We start from the raw sequence: 23,835 nt of genomic DNA, 5'->3' as shown, positions 1-23,835 counted from the left end.
TTGACAACGTAATTGTATCTTTTATACCTGTATGAACAGAGGACCTAAAGTGGCTCAAGTGATCGTGGACAATGGTAACTGCGTCAATGTGGTATCAAAAGGTCTAGTTTTCAGCATAAGAAGCATACATAACATTACCGTGTCTCTCTCCTCAATGACTTTACCCTTGAGGTTGACCAACAATATTCGTTACCACTCAAGTTGGGAGAATATGAGGAGTTTGTTTGGTGCGACATTATTCTCATGTAATTGATAGATGTGTGGCTGAGACAGCCTTGCCTTTTCGATGGCGATATCTTGGTAGGCGAAATCAATAATCAATTTATCATCATTTTTCACAGGAAGTCAATGATCTTTAACCCTATCAATATTCCAGTCAAGAGAGCACAATAGAAGATAAAAACTAGCAGATATAAGAAGGTTATGAAACTAGGAGATAAAGGGCAGCCTAGTGACAACAAAATGGTGTTAACAGTACTCCACAAGTAATTCATTTAAACCAACAAGGAGGCAGGTCTTATATTAGCTCTTATTACATGGGAAGTGGCCCATCAACCAGGTTAAGTTTTTCAAATCTATACAAAATCTAATTTCTGACTTTTCAGACTTCATACTTGATGATCTATTAGATGAATTACAGTCAATATGTGATTCTCAGCACACAATTGATTTGATATTGGGTTCAGTATTTCTTTACCTTATAGTTTATCGTCTTAGTCCAAATAAGCATGCCAAGTTGAAACGGTAAATCAACAACTTATTAAGGAAATGTTTCATACAAGAAAGCTTGAGTCTGTGTGCAATCCCCGCATTACTCACTCCAAAGAAGGATGGTACATGGTGGATGTGTATTGCTAGTAGAGTCATCAGTAAAATTACCATTAACTATAGATTTTTCATTCCTTGATTAGATGATATACTTGACATGCTATCCGGTGCCATGGTATTTTCTAAAAATAGACCTTAAGAGTTTCTACCATCAAATACGCATTCAGTTGGGGAATAAATGGAAGACGAGATTCAAAATAAAAGATGGACTATTCGAGTGGTGGGTTATACCATTCGACTTAACCAATGCACCTAGTACCTTTTTGCATATGATGACATAGGTACTCCGTTCTTTTATTGGTCATTTTCTTGTTGTTTACTTTGACAATGTTCTGATTTACAACAAAAACAAGTCGATCATATGAATCACTTACGAAATATTTCAATTTACAATAAATAATAAGATGATCATATGAATCACTTATGACACATTTTGAAGATACTTCAAGTTGAAAATCTCTATATCAATCTCAAGAAGTGTTCATTTATGCTATCAAGGCTAGTGTTCCTTGGAGTCATCATATCATCAAAGGGAGTTGAAGCTGATTTGGAAAAGATCAAAAACATAATTGATTGGCTTTCACCAAGAACCCTTATGGAGACACATTTTCCATGACCTCGTTTCATTCTTCTGGAAGTTTATTTGGAATTTCATGGCCCTGATCATAGAATGTACTAAGCAGGCAAAAGGTAAGTCGAAGTGGACCCCCGTGGCAAACAAAACCTTTGCATTGATCAAGAAGAAGATGACAAAGGCTCCCATGTTGCAATTTTCAGACTTTAACCTAGTGTTTGAGGTTGTTACTGATGCCTCACATATTGGTCTTAGAGGATCTCTAGCCTCCTACAGTGAGAAGTTTAATGACGTCAAGAGGCTTTACTCCATCCACAACCTTGAACTTTACCTTGTGGTTTAAGTTTTGTAGTATTGAAAGCATTACCTTATTAGTAAGACCCTTAAGCGATTGCATTCTCAAAAGGCCGTTAGCCATCAACATGCCAAGTGCGTGACATACCTCTAGGAGTTCATTTTTGCACTGAATTATAAGGCCATAAAGGAAACGTTGTAGTTGATGCTTTGAGCCTTAAAGTGTTGACCATACATACTTTTTCATACCATTTCATCAGTATCAAACACATTCGGGATGAATATGCTTCAGATAAGGAATTCTCATAGATTTTTTAAGAATTGCAACAAGGTGGACATAGTGCTATGGAAGATTATCCTAAAAAAAAATACTGTTGATCGAAAAAAAACTAAGACCAAATATGAAGGCTAGGTGGAGTTGGTACTGGATAGACCACTCCAGGGACTTAAGTTCTTGGGTCCACCCCAATAACTACATATTACATAACAATTAATATTATATTATCTCTTTAATTAATACCCATATTTCGTTGTAGCATCCACATGCCCACCCTTAATAATATGTACACTCTAAAATTTCTCATTGAATTATTGGACTAATTAATACATTAAATTATTCTAGTATTTAGTTATGCAAAATTAAAATATAGACAAAGAGTGTATCAAATTATTCTTGTTGTAATTTATTTCTTGTGGCAGACCCCTAAAGGAAGATTTAGAAATAAAATCGTATAAAAATTAAATAGTTATTAAAAAAATTTCTTCATATGTGAGTTTCTGCCTGAAAACAAGAACAACATAATTGATAAATAAGTTTCGATTGTTTGAATATTTAGTCCAGTTGATGACGTTGGAGTTTTTGATCCAGCCAAAAACAAAGGTGGACGCTAAGGGTTTGAGAAAGATAGAAACATCAATGGACTAACCTTTGAAATAGCCTTGCGCCTAAAGCCTAAATGCTTGCTCCACTCTTGAAGTTGTGAACTTTGCTTAGTTGGCAATGCTTTGTCGGCAATTTTCTTTCTGTTGTTTTGTTGTTAAGGTTATAAATTCCCAAAATCTAACCTAATCTCAGCAAGACAACAACACAATAAAAAGAGAGAAGAACAACCCATCAATATTCTTACACACATTAGATATCTAAAAATAAAACTAAAAGAATGCTACTTGGTCGCATGGTTCCTGCATTTAGACACAAGAGTGCGAATTTACCATCCCGCTCTCCTGTGAAACCAAGAAACCCATCCATGTTTATACCCCTATACACACTTTCAATGACCCCTCTGCAAGTGCAAGGGTTACCCGACTAAGCAGTTTGTCCATGATGGTTATCTCTTCTTTGGGTCCTAATTGTTCATTCCAGAGATTTTTTTCACGTCATCACCTTATACGAAAACTGCATGGTGAAAGATTGGGTGATCATTTTAGCAAACATAAGACTCTTCTATAAGTCTCAAATCAATATTATTGGTTTCACATGTCCCAAGACGTTGATCATGTAATCAAAAGTTGTCATGTATGTCAACTTGCCAAAGGGACAAGGCAAAACATGTGCTTGTACTATCCTTTCCCCATTCCAAACACACCTTTTGTCCATATTAGTATGATTTCATATTTGGATTACTTATACCACAAAGGAAAAACATGACTCTATATTTATGGTGGTTGATCACTTCTCTAAGATGGCGCATTTTATATATTGTCAACGGACATATGATACTTCACATATTGCTACTCTCTTTTTCAAAGAAGTAATACAATTTCATGGCTTACCGAAGTCCATTGTTTCTGATAGAGACATTAGTGATCATGAGTTATTTTTAAAAAACCTAGTAGACGAGGATTAGTATAAATTTATAATTTTATATAGCCTTTTATCCTTAGATTGATGGGAAAACCAAGGTGGTTAACCAAAGCTTGGGTAATTTGTTACAGTGCCTTGTTCACAATTATGAAAAGAAGTGATCATTGATACTAGATGTAGCTTAGTTTGCCTACAACAGCTCTGTCAATAGGATGACGGATGGTACTCCCTTTGAAATTCTGCTTAGAGTTCATCCCAAATAACCCATCAACCTTATCCCTCTACTACTTGAGGCATGAGTTAGTATTGAAGCTAACGAATTCTCACGCCATAATTCTAAGGTACAAACAGATATGCATAGACGGATCAACCTTAGTAATAAAGCCTATAAGGTGGTTACTGACAGTCATCGGTGATATGTCGAGTTTCAGCCCAGAGACATGGTGTTGGTTCGTATTGCCCCGAAAAGATTTGCTCCACATGCTAACATAAAATTGCATCCTCGGAAAATGGGCCATTACAAAGTGTTGAAGAAAATGATCCCCAATGCCTATGTACTTGACCTTCCACCAGATTTGGCCATTAGCAAAGTCTTCAATGTGGCCAACCTTACTCTCTACTTGGACCATCATTTCGATGACGGAGATACTGAACATGCTTTAAATATGTGGGGGATGATAAGTATATCATGACATGAAAAGGGGGTGGTTATCACTCTTTCCTTGTCAAGTGGAAGGGATGACCACGGATGGACTGTACTAGATCCATGAAGATGACTTCAAGTGCCTAAACCCTAACTTGTATGAACAATATATGGCACTCATGCATTCATCAGAAACAAATGAAATCAAGCTGGGGAGAATTGACGTGGATCAAAGGTTCCAGCAAAAATATATCCACAGGAACATAAAAGCCCAACCAACATGGAACCATGTTTATTTGTCTTCATGAGCCAAGTCCTAGCTCAAAGCCTAAGGCCAATTTTAGTCCATGTGTGAGGAGGATTTTCTAGAAGCATAATGGTTGTTAACAAAGGAGGTTCCATTTTCAATAAATTAGGTTTCATTGCCAATGTTCATTAATGAAACTACTATTTCTTGTAATAGTTTTACCATTATAAAAAGAGAAGAGGCCATTATAGTAGCCATGAATTTGACAATAAAAACAGAACATTGTTATGTGCTTGTGTGTGGATGTGAGATGCCTCATGTTATCAACCCTTGGTGAGATTCCAAGAAGTAGATTGGTGGGAGACCAACATATCCTCTTATTCTACCCAACTATTCATCTTCAAATTCAGTCTTCATCCAACCTTGGTGCATTCAAGCTATGAATGGTAATATTGCTAAAGTTTTTCTTATGCATCACTAAGTTCTAGTTCTATTATTCCTAAGTTTTCTTTTGATTTTTTTATTCCCCTTGAGTTCAGTCATTGATTAAGTTTCAGCCCAGCATCACTGACACTCTTTCCAGTTGGGTAGATAGTCCCTAATTGAAGGAGGACACCTGGCTGCCATGGGTTACTAAAGCTTCCTTTTATGATTTTTAGTTGTGGTATACTCCTGTCCATATACAGATCCTTTGACCAACAGTTTGTGAATCGTCATTTTCTCTTAATTTTGATTCAACCTAACCCTCCGATTCTAGTTTCTATTTGGAACCACAGTCTCTACCTATGAGTGACTTAGAATACCATCATTGAGCTACATAGTTAAAGTAAGAAGCTTGAAATGTTCTGTTTCCTTCCTTTTTCTTCTTTGATTTTTTATCATTTGTGAAGTTGTTCATTAGAATTGGAGGGGCACTGATACGTTTCTCTAGATGCATACATAGAGTTTAGCAGTGTTAATATTCTTAGATTGACACTCATGGAGGGAGACATTTTGTTCCAGCTAATGGAACAGAGCAGAGTCCTTTGAAGGGGCGTTGGGGAGAAGTGAAGGTACAAGTTTGAGCAGGTAGGAGGATATCATGGTTCAAGTGAACTAAATCAGAATGCTGCAGTAGGAGAATTGATATGCTTGTACTCAGAAGTAGGATGCAATAACTGTTGGATAAAGAGTTGTGGAGGGGAATGGAAAGGCTTGTTATTGTGGCCATAACTGAAGCTATAGAGGAGATTGCCTATTCACCTGTTGTGCAGTAGGCAAGCAGAGGCCTCTCTTTGGCCTTTTCTGGGTAGACCAGCTACGCCAGGTAAGTCCATTTGAACAGTTTCTGATTTTCGAGCAGTCGGTGGATTCAGATGTCAACAACCCAAACATGAGAACTTTAAATTTATGTTACAGAAAAAAGCATGACAAGCAAGGGTATAGTGGTGATCTAAAGGTTGAAGGGGCTCGTGCAAGTCCCTTTGATTGTTAGGGTTCAGAACATCAGAGGCTTTAAATCTATGAAAAGCAAGGTTGATGTGGAAGCTAGCCTGATTCATAATTTTAAGTTGAAACAGGTTTTGATGAGACCTCATATGTGAATACTGATTGCCTTTTGTTGTGACCCTGCAACTTACATGCATAGGAATGGAGAAACAACTATGACCATGCTTTGGGTGCTAGATTTGGGTGTGTGGAACAAAGTCATGATGGAGGTGGGATCATGTCAATTTAGATCTATACTAATGGATCCAGAAACTGCTAAACATTTGACTTGGTCATAATGGTGGCTGATGTTTCTTTTACATATGATTTTCAGCCAAAATATTAAGTTCCAGTTCTCTAATTTATTTGGCTTCTAAACTATGACTGCAAGCTTATATATAATTACGACATATTGAAACATCCATCAAATGACCATAGGTGCAGGCCTAAAATGACCATAAGTGAGGTTGTGAAGAATGACATGCATAGTCTGGGTTTTGTGCCAAGTATGACCTCAGATAGAGCCTATTGGAGGGCAAGGATCTACGTTGTCGACACCATGTAGTTAAGATTTTTCCTGATTTCCCGGGGCTATCCTCTTTCCTCTTACCTTCATTTTTCATTTCACACTTTTCTTATCTCATTTTTTTTTTCATTTTTATTCTTTATTCCTCTTACTTTCAAGTCCTTTGTGTTGATCTCAGTTTTCCCTACTTTGTTTTGAAAGAATCCATGTAGCCAAACCCATTTAGTTGGGATAAGGTTGAGTAGCTGTTGTAGTTGTTGTTGAAATATCCATCAAATGATAAGTGCAATATAACCTCACACTAAAATCAAGCACATTCAAATTACTTATTCTTTTTATTGTTTTTGGGTAGAAACATTCAATTACTTATTCAACACCTTATTCTACTGCTGTTGAGATAAAAGGAAAGAGTAAATACAAGAAAATATATAAGGGCAAGTCTTCATTACATGACCAGCAATGATGGAGGACATCGATATCTTTGAAGGAAACATTGCTGTGATCACTTTCTGATACCCTACACATAAGGAATGCATAGCCTTTGAGTTTCTGGACCTGCTACCATGTCCTCCCATAGCAGATCTGAGAGGGCAAGTGTCAACTCTCCCACCCTGCCTGCCAAGATAAAAAAGAACACTTTTATCAGCAGAAAACAAATAGTTTTTCTTTGATATAGAGGAAAATAAAATCATTTAAAGACTGATAAAACAGCTTTGAGGAATACTTACCATCTCCTATGGGTTTTCCGTCCCACATGATAATTGGTAATATTGGAAGACCACTTCCTACAAACATCATCTCTGCTGCACTTTTGCCTTCTTCCAGGGTTATATTGGTAGTGTTCACACTCTTCAAAAGGCCCTTCTCAACCAATTTGGGTGCCAAAGCGATAAGCCTCTTTGCAGTGCATCCACTAAGGATCTTATCAAATGAGGGCAACAGAAGCTCCTTGTTGTGGGTTATAAAAGCAACATTTACATTTGGTCCCTCTGCAATATAACCCTCATCATCCAACCAGATGGCAGCAAATGCTCCCTTCTCTTCAGCTTCCATTAAGGACAAGGTGTTTGGAAGGTAGTTCACATTCTTCATGGTAGCAAATTCTGGTGCCTTCATGGGTACAGTGGATGTTACCACTTTCACCCCTTCTTTGCATTGGGAGTAGTTATCGGCAATGACTATTGCATAGAATGCAGATGTTGGGCAGCCAGCAGGTGAGAGCAAGAAGTTCCCCGGGCCTGCACTCAACCAATACCTCAAAGAGCCTTTCCTGCACTGTGACACTGCTGCCAGCTGCACAAGAATGCTTCTAAGACTTGATCGAGGGAAAGGAGAACAAATCTTTGCTTTTGATGCTGATCTCAAAAATCGGTCCAGATGGGTGTCCAATTCATACAAGTATCTGTTAGCAATGACAAATTTAAAAACTGCAATGTTTAATAGGTTCAAGGTGTCATGGAGCAATCAAAGGTGAACCGAAAGTTTTAGTGGCTTAGGTCCGATTTCAAGAATTAAGGGAAAACAAAGAAGTGAAGGTGAAGCAAATCAGTAACTTGATCTAACAACTGGAATTTAACAAGTATCTTTTGATGGCAGTGAAGATTGGGTTAGATGATCCAATTCTGTTACAAGCAAAACAAGTCTGACCACAGAGAAGAGCGTAAGATGTTACAATATACAGTACTCTGCAGTGTACTTGGGGTCTATATTGATGCACTGGCCAGTGAGCATACGAGCCAAGGTCAAGACATAAATAACTAATTATCAAAAAAGAAACAATGTACCTACCCATCGAGAATCATCGCTGTATCAAAGACACCATGCCCTCGGTGAACCATATGATCATCGATTGGAATAACCATCATTGCTAGGTCAAGAATAATACCACCAAAAATACTAGAATACATTGCTGGGTATGGTTTCTTTTCCCCTGAGTTCCACTTCTCTTGCAGCTTCGTAAGCAACTGAAGATAGAGTTCAAGAAGAGAACATAAGCAGGAGCAAGAACAACATCCAGTCCCCCCCCCCCCCCACACACACACAAAAAAAGGTTACAATGACATGGAGTTTATGGGAAATGCAGACATCAGTTTCCCGACATGATTAGCAGTATGGCATTGCAGGTGATGATAATTTTTCCTACGATTTGTGCATAGTACAAAGTCACAGCATGTGATCCAGTTTTTGATTAATCTCACACTCTGAAACTACAGAAATGGGCCAACTTTTGGATATATGCCAAAAGGACCAATCAAAGCCTGAATTTCCTGCTAGTTCATAACATTTTTCCCTATTGGTGAACCTTTAGAGTAGATTTCACTCCAACAGTATATAGCCAACCTTGGAGAGCCGCCTGGTCAGATGGTGTCTCTATGCTCTAGCTACCAATTTTGTATGAACTCATATATATGTACTTCTTCCTCATTGATATCCCCCCCCCCCTTTTGGAGGTTTTGGAAGGGTGACATGATTCAGTTGCCTCAAACTATTTTATTCATTTTTTTCTTCTGTCTTTGTATGTGCCATGTAGGTACTAAACCAATATGATGGGTTCAGTATGTTTTAGCACAACAATAGTCTGTTCAGAATTTTCACATTATTCTACACAAACCAATCAACAGAGAACCAAATGAATGTGAGGCAACACAATAAAAACAGTAGTTACATGATTTTCATCCCATCAACTAAATTCTTTCATGCTCTGCAGCAAAAAAATTCTAGTGACTGATATTCCCAAAAACTAAAGGTTGTTAATTAACCTTTATCCGGTGGTACATCACCAACATTTATAATATCTTATGCCATTTCACCCACTCTTTTTCAAAGGGTTGGGGAGAGGGGGAGGGGTTGTTAAGCATTTATCGCTTTTTTTTTCTCATACACTTCAAATTAAGGTAAATGCAAGCCATTGAAGCATTATATCTTAGGCCAAAATAAATTGATAAAAGTGTCAAATTCTAACCCAAACATGGAAATCCCATTCTTAACCCATGTGGGATCCTTACAGAAACAAAGGTGAAAATGTGAAATGATAATTGAAGTAACTATAACACGAAGCATAAGAAGTACAAGGGTGTTCACCTCCAACGACGATGAATACACAGGAACCACAAGATCGCTACCACTGTCAACCTCGGATACAGCTATGCATATCCAAAAAAAAGAAGGAAGAACCATCAGATTTCGCTCAGAAAGAAAAGAAAATGTAGAATCACAGTCAATAATAATAATAAAAAAGAGAGTATATACAGAGTGAAAGAAAATGAAATGAACCGATCATCATCCTTCAAAATATGAAGTTAAATGCGAAATGAACAACGAAATATAATTGTTTACTGACCAGAAGAGGGGTTCTCCATGGCAAAAAGGAGATGAGAGTGGAGACGAATCAAGGAGGTCTCAGACCGTTGGTTCCTCTTTCTGTCCACTATGATCAAGCTTCTTCCTCAGGCTCCCAGAGAGAGAGAGAGATAAGTAGAAAAACAGAGATGGTAGAAGCAGAAGAGAGGAGCAGAAGTGGAGTAAGACAAAATATTTGGTCTGGTTGGTTTTAACTTTCAAGCGTAGTGTTGACATTGGAATCCATTTGGGACCCAGTTATATATTGCTCGAAAAAGGCACAAAGCTGGAAAGATTAGTAGAGGTGCTGGTGATGTGTCATTTTTTCTTTCCAGCAAAGCAAACAGCGTGATTAATGTCCATATTTTTTTTTTTTGGTAAAAGATAGATTTATTGAAGATCATGCCGCGGCATCCAACAAAGTACAGAGATCTTGGAGCTAATGAGTGGAAAGAGGTCAGACTGTCTTACATGGCATTAGCAGTGGCCCCCTAGTTAGAATACAAGGTACATTACACGACATTAATGTCCATATTCATGCTGGAATATAATGAGGTGCGCAATATATATATATATATATATATCAATCTTTGTTATTTTGATCAAATCTTTCTTTCCATTTTTTTTATTTTTTGGGTTGAATGCTTCGCTCTCTCTTTTCTGTTATAGAGGAACGTAGAAAGAGGGTTTCTTTTCATTCCATTCGCAAATTTCTTTCTTTTTCTTCTGGTGTTTTCCATCTGAAATCTGCAAATCGAGATCTTAACATTTTTCTCTTTCATGGACGAGGTAGAAAACCTAGAATTGTTTTCTAATCCTCTTCAGAGAGTCCTCTCTGTTGGATTGGTATCTGAACCAAAGGGTGTAACCCTTCGAACAAGCATCGAGCCTAATGGTTGCAACCCATCCGAACAACCAAGTGCAAGCCCATAAATAGTTCACGAATTCAGTCATTCTCATATAGTTTTTCAAGTAAGATTATTGTTCCTACAAAACAATGATTAAGTCAAGCCTGATTTATCTTGGAAAGCAGATTTGCCGTAACCCATTACAGTAATAACGGTGCAAATATTGTCTTAAGGACAGAATGTGTTCGTTCAACTTAGGCAATCTCAGTATCCCCTTCATTTTTGTTTCAATTATTCTTACAAAATGTTTCACATTTTTTTCTCTATTCTTTCGTTTTAGATCTTGCAAATCGTTAGTCGAACTAAAAGTTTGCTCCGGTTGTCGTGATAGTTTCTTCATCCTTGATGATCTATATATCAATCTCTGTGATTTTGATCAAATCTTTCTATCTTTTTTTTTTTTTGGTTGAATGTTTTTCTCTCTCTGTTTTGTTATAGAGGAACGTAGAAAGAGGGTTTCTTTTCATTCCACTCACAAATTTCTTTCTTTTTCTTCTGGTGGTTCCCATTTGAAATCTGCAAATCGAGAACTTAACATTTTTCTCTTTCATGGACGAGGTAGAAATCCTAGAACTGTTTTCTAATCCTCTTCAGAGTCCTCTCTGTTCGTGATTTTGAACCAGAGAAAGAAAGTACAGTGAAGAGTGTTTTTCTGCAGCAGTTAAGTAGTACATTTAATGATTTTCAGAAAAAATTGGTTGTGAACATTTACTACAACAGCCACCGACTCTTAAAACCTTTATTTCATTCATCGACTCTTCAGTCGCTTCTTCAACAATCCCATTTGAATTCTGTAGAGCATAAACAGCCCGATCAACTAACCCTAATTCTTTGCACATATGGAAACCCTTATAGAAAGCGTAGATATTCCCTAGATTTCCTCCGGGAACAAAAACCCAATCGGGTACTTCCCAATCGAATTGTTGCAGTATCTCGATTGCAACGGTCTTCTGGCCGTCAAGCCTCAGACTGTTCAAAGAGTTTGCAAGATAGATGGGTAGCTCCACAGTAACCTCTCGAATCATCCTGATTCCCGTCTCGAGCAGTGTAAGAGAAGATCCATTAATGGATTGGAGTGGATTTGCAGGTTTGGGGGAGCTGAGTTGCAGGTTAAACCAATTGGGGAAGATGAGGGTTGGGCAAAAAGGTTTTCTAAAATTACAGGATGGTTAGAAGAAAGGGTAATTTGGTCAATAAATTTTTTTTTAACTTCAACACTTGAAATTTTTTTAACTTTAACACTTGAAATTAACGGCGTTGCCTTAAATGGCTTTAGGTTTAAGAGGAGTAAAGGGTATACGTGAAATTTTCAAGGGATGCGTGTGAAATTATCAGAAGGGTGCCTGAGGAATATTGGATATATTTTAAGGGGTATGTATATTTAACCCATAAATAAACGATTTTGGCATTGTTGATGTAACCTTCAAAATCTGATAGTGTTGATGAGTCATTTTTGTCATATTTATATCTGCTTTAAGCTAATAGCTCAAGAATAGTTTATAAATTTTACCTTCTTTGATATGGAAAGATTTAATAAAGAAATGAATGCTGACTAATTAATTATGGAGAAATTTTTCAAGTTCACCCAGGAATCTTCCCCTTACAATACGTTTTGCTTTTTTCTTTCTTTCATTTTTGCCCCTCTGAATGATGTACTGTGAAGGAGAAGGATAGAAAAAGCTGTCATGTGTTGAGATTAATAGCAACTTGGTGGAAAGATCCAATATGATTTTATGAGATTAACCTCATGCTTACACTGCCATTGAAAAAGCCTGATCAGATATTGGAATAGACACTAATGTTGTGAAATATGCTGTTAACTCCTTTCTAATCTGATGGTCATCAGAGATGTTTCAAATGAGGACACTTATCGCGATCATGCTTCAAGCTTTGATATTCCAAGATAAAGAAAGATCTTGTAAATGAAAAATAAAATTACTTCATTAAAATTATAATTATTTCGTTCAGATGATTTCCTCCTGCTAAAATGCTCAATAGACCAAAGGACAGGTAACTGGTTTCAGCAAATATAATGGAGCTTGACATCCAACGAGCAGTTGATGACCTCCTCTCCATGGTTCATACAAATGATAGGTAGTTCCCTTACTTTTGCTTGGAATGCCTCTGGCAAAAAACTTTTATTCTCCCCAAGGCATCTTCAAGAGAACATGGATCAATAGCAAAGGAGATGCGGAGCCAGTTTTTCAGTCCCACCACAATACCTGCAACAAATGTCATTCCTAATCCATTACAAATGACTTAAATTCCAGAAGATTAAAGGTTTGATTAGTGCATGATCAGCTAATTCCAAGATTTTAGCAGTTCTCAGCCCTTCTTTTTTTTCCCCCTCACCTGGAAGAACAATCACGGATTCCTCTTTGGCCAACTTGAAGCAGAAGTCCATATCATCCTTAATGTCTTCTAGAAGTCCCAGATTCAGTTTTACCTGCATTGCAAAAAATGAGCAAGAATATCTCTAGCACCTATTTGATTCCAAGCACAGAGAACTCCATTTTCCCAGGTTTCTTACCATTACAAACATGGATCCCTCTGCTTTATGCGGACAAGTAATGCAATCAATCTCCTTTAGCTTCTGATAACAAATTTCCGAAGTGTGCTCCAAGGTATTTATGATATTCTGAAAGAAATCTTCTTTTGTTTTCTCAAGGATATGAGGAAGTGCCCCCTGTGCATTAAACATTTTGTCATCAAACATCAAAGTAAGGAAGACAAGTAGATGGTTCTGAAAACAGCTAAATTTGAACAATGGATACGCACAACAGTAAAGGTTTTAGAGGTGAGCTTCAAATATTCTAAGTGAAATGGGAGAATTAAAGATACACTATACATTTCACCTGATTCCCCCCCCCCCCCCCCCCCCCCCCCAAAAAAAAAAAAAAAGAGAGAGAGAGAGAGGAATGAGAAACTTGTTTGTAAACACCAATTAAATATTTTAAGAAATAAACTGACCAAAAATTTAGAATTGTTATGGCCACCAATATAATATCCATGATAGAAAAAAAAGGAAGATGAAAAAGCATTTAAAGTTAATCTAGATAGTCAAAGCCAATATATAAAGGAAATACATATGGTGATTGAATAATGCCTAGAGAAAAAGCTTAGGATACCTTCAATTGTTCAGGATCCTCTATTATTTGGTATTAGAATGGGAGCCAGAGAAGTTAACCTGAGTCTATTTATGTAGTATTCTTTATCACACATGATTTGCATGGAATTGTGTGTCAATTTGAGTGCTTGATTTCTCGATCTTCTGTGGTTGGTTTGCCCAGAAATCAAATAGTTTTCAAAACCTAGCAACCCTTGAACTACATAGCAGGATGTATGCACAATTTGCTATCCAGAAAAAGTAAGTCAGAAATAACCATGCATCCGAGATACAAACCTGATTAAAGGTTGTTGGATCAACAGAGATATTGAGATACCCCTTAATGCAGTCAACAACCTGAGGAAAATGACAATAAAATATAAGTTAGCACAGGCTGCCACATTACAAATCTATAACCTGTTAAAATCTTAATCTGCTTATGTACAAAGGCAGTTGGAAAACATCATATGGTTAGTATATTGTTGCCAAACTATTTCATTTTCACAACACATTTTCTTGATAATAGAGAATGACAGCACAAGCTCACTGAAAGGAAACCAGTGAGTCATTGATGATACTCATGGCCATGAGAAACTAAAGGATGATCTTGACCTTTTATGTTTGATTAATGAATCACAAATTAAAAGTGTAATCCAGATCCAAGAAGAATTCACTCTGATTACAATCTTTTCATGCCAAGACCATTAGGCATCATCGTATTCATTGACAATAAACATCATTGAGAATCATAAATCATAACCCTTCAGATCGATAACTAAGCCAGATAGACAATGAAAGTGTGAACCACAACATTCTCCATCATGGCTTTACTAATTTAAGATAAGGTGTTCCTTGCATATCAGAGATAAGTCTACAAATGTCAGGAGCTACTCGTTACCTATTAATACTAAAAACCAATATTTAAAATGAAGTGAAAATAAGAAGGCCATTTGTTGAGCATGCTCATGTTTCTAAGTCGGTAAATGCCTCATTACTAATCCAATTTTTTTTATGACAACCATTTAGGTGGAACATAAAAAGAAAAAGAACCATAAAATGTGGATTCTATACCATTGTTTATGGACCTACATGCAGAGTAAAGTCTGACAACTGATCTAAATACGAGTATATGCAGAGAAACGGGGCAAAAAGCTCAGCAACAAATAACAATTGAAAATTATTAGGTGCCAGGATTTTCCAAAAGGAAAACTTAGAAGTCCAACCATACTGATGTACATGGCAAAGGGGATCTAGATGAGAGAGTGCACAGGCAGACAGCAGGTAGACATATACACAATCAGCCCTGGCCCAGTCCAGAACTATCCAATATATATATGAATATATGCTAGCCTAGCTAAAGGCACAATAAACAATTGCAACTGACATTAAAGTGGAGTGGTTAGGGAAAGGTGACAAACGAAAATTTGTTGTTAAATGTATCACCTTTTAAGAAAAGAAATTTCTATGTTGGATAAGATTCAATCTTCAGACTCAAGATCCCCCACCCCGGTTTTAGGAATAAGCATCGAATCGGCTGAGTCATACTGACCAATATGATACGAATATGGTTTTTACGTATCTGTATCGATATCGATGGCCACCTATACCGTCAATTAAATTCATATCCCCCCCAAGTCCCAATTACTGAACAGAGAGATTAACTGGGCTAAGATAGGTTTGTTTTAACATAAACGGAATATTTGTGTCAAAAAAGGAGACCCACCATAGAAGGATATCCGATCTGGTCTGCCATCCAGGTGGGGTGGGCCTGAATGTTAGGCTTAAAATCCAGGTTTGCCATATGGACCTTACTTTTTTTTGTATTTGGGAGAAGGCGTATGACATATATGGTCCTTGCATCCTGTTGTCTGGCCCTGCCAACAAATTGCCATCTAAGACTGAGCTGGCTGTTTCATCCTAAGCCATTTTTCTTCTTATCAAGCGATAGAGAATAATTTACAATATCTGAACAATATGCATACATACCTACTTATCACTTGAAAACAAAGTATACGCAAACTATAGTTTTGCCAGTTGCTTCTTTACTATACATCCACCATTCCTCCTTGTATACTGAAGAAAGATGCAAGTAGTTCAGCACTTGGGCTTTCGAATTCCTTCAATGATTATCTGTATAACAGATGACTGCTCTATGCCCAATATACGTGTGTGTTATGTAACAGAGTGTATTGTAGGAAATGGAAGAAACAGCAGATGATGCTAAAAACAATGTAGGATGAGAACAGGGGATAAAGTTAAGGATAAGAATTACCCTAGTTTTTTTAAGGATGCCATTAGGATCATTTGTGGCCAACCAACCGATTCTCCAACCAGGCACTATCCATCTTTTGGATATAGAGCCAAGAGTAAGGACTGGGACAATGGAAGCAAATACTCCCATCGGCACAAATGGCTTGCTCCCAAAAGTGATGTGATCATAAACCTCATCTGAAATTACCAGGATTCCAAGCTTTCTCGCAGTTTCAGCAACCTGAAGCAAAATAAAACATCCATAACCCCGTCAACATCAATTCTAATCAAGAATCGAATTTCTAAGGATAGAATAGAGATGACAGGAACCCACTCACCTTCTCCAAATGTTCATAAGTGAAGACATTCCCACAAGGATTGCCAGGGTTAATGATAACCATTGCAACTGTGTTCTCATCTGCGAGAGCTTCAATCGCATTGAGATCGACGTCCCAGCCCTTTTCAGGAAGAAGATCAAAAAATCGTATTTCGAGATGGCTATAAACCGCACGAGCCTCATAGATAGGGAAACCTGGTCTAGGAAGCAAAATATTTGCACCTGGGCGAGCCAAGGCACATAACGCCACTTCAATCGCTTGTGTACAACCGACGGTGATGAAAACATCATCAGCTATTAACTTGTATGGAAGATCAGCAGAGAGATGCTCTGCCACAGCCCTGTACTCGTGAAAGGGGAAAAAGATAAAGCTTAACTACTCCAGAATTATACAATTAATCTGAGAAAACTATAAATTACTCATTAGATATTATGGTATTAAAAAAGAATAAATGTTAACTACTAATCCTAGGTTAGGTCGATGGAATTGCCGAGAATCTAGTGGAGTAGAATAAGCGTATTCGAGCAAAAAATCCTTTTAATTAGCGTATTTGAAAAATGGCCACATGAGGTCAACAATGGGGGTAAACCTGCAACTGTAAAGTACTAATGGATTGGGGAATTAACCATTAATGAAGGAATCTTCATCCGAAGATGTTCACTTCTGATAAGTAGAGTGTAATTAGTAGTAATTTAATTTACCTGCGAGCAGAAGGGAGACCAGCAGTGGGAGCATAACAGTTGAAATTAGCAGAGTGAAGAGCATCGGCGATGGATTTCTCAGCTACCTCGGCCGTACGGAAGCAAGGAAAGTAAGAAGGATCGCCATGGCCGAGAGGAATAGTGGGTCTAGGGTCTGAAGGATCAAGACTATCCTTAAGCATGCCTAGAACACCTCTAATGGTGATTTCAGGAGGTGTGTCGAGTTCTTTGTTTCCTCTGAAACACCAATGAGTACCGTTATCCACCTTCGTTCCGTTCTGCAACTTCAAATTCAAACTCAAACCATTCTTCTCCATTATCTTCAAGCCATTTCCGTTCTCCATTACTCTTTCTGGAACTCGAATAAGAGAGAGAGACTGAGACCACTCTTCAGCTTCATACACATATATAGACGAGTCTGCCAAGCAAGCATGTAAACGATAACTCTCGTCCCTGGAGATTAACGTGACACGTTTCTCTTCCATAACGAAATGGAATAGGTCTGGACTTACCACTTTGACTGTGACATCCAGTCACTGGAGGCGAAATTCCTTTTTGCCAAATTTTAAGGACCCATAAGTCGGTGGTTGTCCCCTCTACTAATTGAAAGACACGTGTTAAATTTGAACTCCGTTTTCGGACCAGGTCAGCCATACTTGGCGTTGGGAAATCTCTTTCTGATCCGGCTCCTCTCCATTGCACATCATGTGGTTGGGGGGCTTCGATCCACCCCACCACATGAATCTCAATGCAATAATGTGTGGATCAAGGCCTCCCAGCCGGACGATGTGTGCTGAACATCGTCCCGTGCAAGAGAGGAGCTCAACTATCGGTGAGGATTTTGAGCCTCAAAATGGCAAAAATCAAACGCAAGTGGAACTTGGAGGGAACAGATGTACAGGAGAGGACAGTGCGGAGAACAGAGGGATGGGGTCGGAGTGTGGGATTGTGGGTGGCCTGTGGGAGACTGGAGAGAGATTGGGAGCGAGTCCTTGTAGCTCGTGAAAGAGAAGTCTGTTGCGTAAATTTGTTAAATACGGAATGTCACGACAGAAGGATTGAGCCTGATCTAGACAGGTCAGCAAATATATGTGGATCCACCCTTCGTTTTCATTTCTAGAATTTTAGGTCTTCAATGTATAGCATGGGAGAACGTGTCGTGTTCTTCTAAGGTTGGGGAAGGTCACGTGACTCACATAGTCACGTAGGGATGGCAAAACCTAATCCGAATCGGTAAAACAGATCGGAAAGACTGAAACAATACCTTGATGAATCAATTCAGGTTAACATGATTTCTTTACAAATTCTGTTTATCCATTGATTTCAATAATAGTTCTTTCCTTTTTCATTCATAAACAATGATTGATTTGTAAAATTGATTTCAATACAAATTCTGTTTATCCATTGATTTCAATATAACTTATCTTCCCTTATAATTTATTCCTCTTCATTTGTTCCAATTACACAGTAATACATCAAATTTATTTTCTTATTTTTTATTGTTTACTTGTTTGACTTGGGAAGATGATTTATAGTGTTTTTTATCAAATCTTTCTTTACTATAAGATATGAATGTTAGGTTTCATTGTCGTTTAAGCCTGAAAGCAAATCGATCTAAACCGATATTAATTGGATATTGAAAATCAAAATAAACCAAAACCATACTGGACCGAAATTAAAACTGGTTCAACCCAACCAAAACCAAGCCAAACCGACCATTTGACACCCTTAAGGTCACATTAGGGGTGTCAATTTGGCCTGGCCAACAGAGACCCCCCACCACCCACCACCCACCCACAGCCTGGACAAGACTTGGGCTGAGCTTTTCAGCTTGCAAAGTAAGCGTGGGCTACAATTTTCAAGTCCGAGGTGGGATGGGCCGAGCCTAGGCTGAAGTCTAGTTGAGCCTGGTTCGACCCAACCCTATTTACAATGTATAGGGCTGCAACAGGGTCAGATTGGTCCAGGTTTTTTAAAACCCCTGCCCAACCCTGAGTCCACTTAGCTGGACCTAGGCCTGGCCCAACCTTAAATCCAACCCTGACTCTCCCACAAGGTCAGGCTAGGCTAACCCTGACTGGCCCTAGTCATGGAGAGGGGGGAGAAAGATGCATGGGCTAGGATAGGCCGAAGAAAAAAAATATCAATTTTGTATAAAATAACATTATAATAAAATATATTATCACTTAAAATCATCATATGTAACATATTATAAAACAAAATACGTGTGACATTTAAAATTTATAATATATATTATATCGATATGTATTTCATAGTATAACTTAAAACAACGTTTGGCCCGGCTCAACCCAAGGCTCAATCCTGACCCGGCACGACCCTAACTTGGGACTAGAAATTTCCAACCCTAACCTGCCCTCAGGGACAAGAGGGTACCTCATCCCATGCCAAACTTGCACCCCTAGTAATGTATATAAATAAACGAAAGAGTTTGCTGCAAGATTATGCAGCCCCCGCAATAGGATCACAGATACGGGCTTCCAAGGGGAGGGGTGGGATGGGCAATTCATTGCCCCATGTGAGAGGTGCAAGGGATGTTGTCAGGCACCGTTCTGTTTCTCATAAATAAATTATAAATAAGGGATTGCATCCAAACTAGAGCTTCCCTATCTAATGGGACTCTCAAATTAGTCACACATTTTCTCTAACAAACCCCTCTAAAAATGCCCTAATTTTTTATTTTTTTTTTTTGGGGTGCAAAAGCCCCCAAAATCCGTCGGAGAGGGGGAAGGGGGGAAAATATAGAAGCCTCTAAGGGTAGAAATTGTTGACCATCCCACCCCTCCCTCTGCAATAGGATCACGAATACGGGCTTCTAGGGAGAGGGGTGTGAAAAAAATTCAAGCTAAGATCACGTGCGTTTCATATAGGGATGTAAATGAATAGTCAAAATCCATCTCCGTATCCGTTAAGCACTATCCGAATCCATCTGAAAGCTAAATGAATACGGATACGGATAGACTATAGCTATCTGAAGAACAATATTTACATATAAACGGATAAAATATCTGATCTGTATCTGTGTCCATATCCGTTTAGCACTATCCAAATCCGTTCGAAAGTTAATCAGATGCAGATACAGATATAGCACTATCCGAACCAAATCCGATCCATTTACATCCCTAGTTTCATATGTGCTTTATATTCAAATTTGCTAATTCACAAACAAAGACACTTCTTATTTATTACTCAATTATAATTCCCATCTTATATTACCAAAAAAATAATTCTCATTTTTCTATTTAAACTTTTATTGAAGGCTATAATCATCACTGAGGCTTATTATAAAGCACATATGAAACGCACGTGATCTTAGGTTGAATTTTTTTCACAGTGCCAATTGACTTGTTGGAACCATGAAGTGATGGAAAACTATATCCCCACAAGAAAAATGATAAGCAACGATGTAAAATCACATAGGTAAAGAAATCTGAAATGAAACCGTACCGTTGTGGCCCTGTGGGATTTCCTTCCTCTTCTTTTTTTTCTTTTGTTTTCTTCGCAGAAAAGTGTAGAGGGGATGGGGCAGTAGGATGAATAGGGGAGGGAGGGGTAGGGAAGGGGAGTGGCAATTCACGGGCAGGGGCACGGGCGGTGTGATGTTCAGAGGGTAAAGGCGGTGATTGCGTCATGGGGTAGGATATGGATTGCGTCAAGGGATCTGGGCCAAGAGGGATGAGTGATGGAATGGGTTGCGATGGCTTGCAGAGGGTGGTGGTGAGGACAAGATGCCATGGTGGGGGATTGCTACATGTCCTCCATCTCATCCCTCTTTAGGAAAAAAAAGAAAGGTGAAAATATATGTAGGAGTCACCACCTAGAGGAGGGTCTAGGACCCAAAATTGTATCCAAACTAGAACTCCCCCTATCTAATGGGAATCTCAAATTAGTCAAACCGTTTCTTGACAGACCCCTCTTTGCCCTAAGATCATGTGTGTCTCATATATGCTTTATAAGCCTAAGCAACACATGATGATTATAATCTTCAACAAAAGCTTATGGCTAAAAGTTTCATACACGTCGTGTATAAGAGGAATCTTTTATGCTGGTTTTTAGTAACCGTCAAATTAAAGTGTTTTAATCTGAACCATCCAAGGATAAAGTAATGGTAGATAACTCTTATATGGTTATTTTTTAATATTTTTTCAAATACGTGTAAAAGACTTTTATATTTATCAACAATGATTAAAAAATACAATAAAAACCGTCCTCTATCAATAATGATAAAAAAAAATCGAAATTTTTACAAAAAAGAAAAAAGAAAAAAGAAACAACTTCCATTTTTTTAAGTTCTCTGCAACCCACAGCCAACAGCTATATTACTCTGTAACCCAACCCCTGTACCCACGCAACCCATACCCAGCCGCTGTACATCTCCAACTACTACTCAGGTAATTCTAGTAGTCTAATGATCAGTTTCTGAATTTCTGCTGCTGTCGTGCTTTAGTTATCCCATTCACAACGAAGAAGAGGAATTAAGACCCACAAGGTTGAACCTTTCGACAATAACCAAAATCCGGTCTCAATCATCGTCTCCTTTGGTTAAAAAAGTCCCATATCGTCTCAGATATTCAGGTAGTGCTGATGGTGAGGGAAGGAGATTAAGGAAGACGAAAAGCTGCAAGAGCTTATGGGAACTGGAATACGAAGAGCTAAAAGGGTTCAGCGATCTGGGCTTCAAGTTCAAGAAAGAACTTGTGACACCACGAATGATGAGAATCATCCCTGGTCTTCAGAGACTCGAGGAATATGAAGGAAAAGAAGAACACCGATGCACCGACGAAGCACCCAAAGACGATGAATAACACCGATGCGCCGGCAAACCCTACTCTTTATACCTAGAGAAACCAAGAAATTCAAACAGAATCACAAATTATATATGTTCCCAAAATCAAACTATAACTGGAAAAAGAAAATTTAGAAATAAAAAAAAAAATAAGAAACCCATAAATGAAGCTAAAAGCAGTCCAGAATTTCGGCGATCACCAATGGGAAAATGAAATTACCCATGAACAAAAATAATAAAGGGATGAAATTCAAACGAAACTGCAGATTCTCTTTCTAATCTCTAAATTCCACAGAACTCGGAAAAGCAAAATTATGGGACAAAAAATTCGAAAGAACGCGTACTGAACCCAAAGACGTTGAAAATAGATATAACCATGAATGGTCATTATAATTTTGGATGTAATTTGGAGAAAAAATTGAAAGAAATCCAACAATTCAGAAGAGATCGTGGAACTATTTCCATTCTGCCATGTGAAATTGAAACGAAAGAAACAAATAAGCAAGGATTGGTACAAAGGGTGAAAAGGGCGGGAAGAACACAGTACCGGTGCTCTAATAACAGCTCCACCGATGGAAACGGCGGTAGCCATTGTGGGATCCAACTGGTTGTGATAGAAGGTGGAGCGAACTGAAAAAGAAAGAGAAAAAAGGATGAAAATTAAGATTCATGGCCGATTGAGAGTTGAGATTGAGGTGAAGAAACCGTGTTTTGCGGCAGAGAGAAAGAGAGGAAGAGAGAATAGATTTTTTTGAGCAAGAGAAAAGGGAGTTGCAGGGAACGAAAAATATGGAAATTATTTCTTTTTTTTTCTCATAAAAAAAATATCGTTTTTTTTAATCAATAAATACAAAGTCTTGTAGATGTATTTGAAAGAGTAATCGTATAGGATAAGTATCTATCATTACTTTATTTTTGGACTGTTCAGATTAAAACAATTCAATCTGACAGTTACTAAAAACCAGTGTAAAAGATTCTTTTTATACACGACCGTGCATGAAAACCATCCCCAAAATTTATATAGAAAAGATAGGAATTATAATCGAGTAATAAATAAGAAGTGTATTCCTTTAAATACATGATGAATGGCTACCAACCTGGTTATTGGAAAAATAAAATTACTGAACCTACAGTGTTTCCTACGCCTCCTCATATAGGAGTTTTTTTTTACTATTAACTCTCTCTCCATGAAAAAATAAATAAAAAATTCCATTGCGAGAAGACATAGGAAGCGTTGTAGATTCAGAGAACCATTTCCCTAAATTAAAGATGGAAGCATCTCATATTGAGCATATAATATGGGTTACGTACACAACAACTATGTATATGTGGGTTCCATGTCAATACATGGTTCTTACAATCATATAATATGGGAAGCCAAATCCAAATTTGTTATACTGACGTCTTAGGTTATTATTTAAATAATTTTACCATGTGAAATAAATAATAAACAAACATTGAAAATTTTTGATGATGATATTTTACATCATATTTTACCACCTAAAAATAAATTTTGGAAACTTTTTCAATAAGTAAACTTTTCATAAACAATGGGAAATAGTTTTCTGTCTGAGAGGGTGCCATACGCCAGCACTCTCATGTGTCTATCTCTCTCCTCCTCCAAAAAGGGGGTAAAGGTGTCTTTTCAAATGGGGAGGAGAGAGATAGACTAATGGGAGTGCTGACATATGCCACACTCTCGGACAGAAAACTTTTTCCCATAAAATTTTTTTGTTGATAAAATCTGGAGCCAAAAAACAAATTTCTTTACCTATTTCCAATCCATTTAGATAATTACAACTTAAGTGATGTTTCTTTTTATTCTTTTGTGGATGGATGGAATAGCATGATCGCTTGGGTGATGCAATTACTATTCTTTAAGATATGTTGTTGGTATTCTTCTTAGCTATACCAAAAGCCTAAATAAACACACCTTTCTATTATTAAGATAGTTCGGGATGAACACTGGAATCAAATTTCTTTAGGTTCTGTTTGTTTTAGCATAA

General features: G+C 37.7%; 2 protein-coding genes across 2 annotated transcripts; both read right to left on the bottom strand.

Moving 5' to 3' along the window:
- Positions 1-6,893: 6,893 nt before the first annotated feature.
- Positions 6,894-9,872, bottom strand: LOC122639281 (D-amino-acid transaminase, chloroplastic-like). The gene is made up of 5 exons (XM_043832098.1): positions 9,715-9,872; positions 9,465-9,530; positions 8,172-8,347; positions 7,108-7,785; positions 6,894-6,994 (listed from the first exon to the last, which is right to left on the bottom strand). The coding sequence occupies exons 3-5, from the start codon at positions 8,288-8,290 to the stop codon at positions 6,901-6,903; spliced, it is 891 nt and encodes a 296-aa protein (XP_043688033.1). The 5' UTR covers positions 8,291-8,347; positions 9,465-9,530; positions 9,715-9,872; the 3' UTR covers positions 6,894-6,900.
- A 2,533-nt stretch (positions 9,873-12,405) lies between these two features.
- Positions 12,406-17,375, bottom strand: LOC122640844 (probable aminotransferase TAT2). The gene is made up of 7 exons (XM_043834101.1): positions 17,026-17,375; positions 16,325-16,664; positions 16,009-16,227; positions 14,034-14,093; positions 13,161-13,316; positions 12,983-13,076; positions 12,406-12,852 (listed from the first exon to the last, which is right to left on the bottom strand). Exons 1-7 carry the CDS (start codon positions 17,367-17,369, stop codon positions 12,734-12,736), a joined length of 1,332 nt encoding a protein of 443 aa, XP_043690036.1. The 5' UTR covers positions 17,370-17,375; the 3' UTR covers positions 12,406-12,733.
- Between the last annotated feature and the right edge of the window lie 6,460 nt (positions 17,376-23,835).

This window comes from Telopea speciosissima, chromosome 9, assembly GCF_018873765.1.
Source record: "Telopea speciosissima isolate NSW1024214 ecotype Mountain lineage chromosome 9, Tspe_v1, whole genome shotgun sequence".
Taxonomy (NCBI): domain Eukaryota; kingdom Viridiplantae; phylum Streptophyta; class Magnoliopsida; order Proteales; family Proteaceae; genus Telopea; species Telopea speciosissima.
The sequence above is the reverse complement of the archived record's forward strand: the minus strand, read 5'-3'. Positions and strand labels throughout refer to the sequence as shown.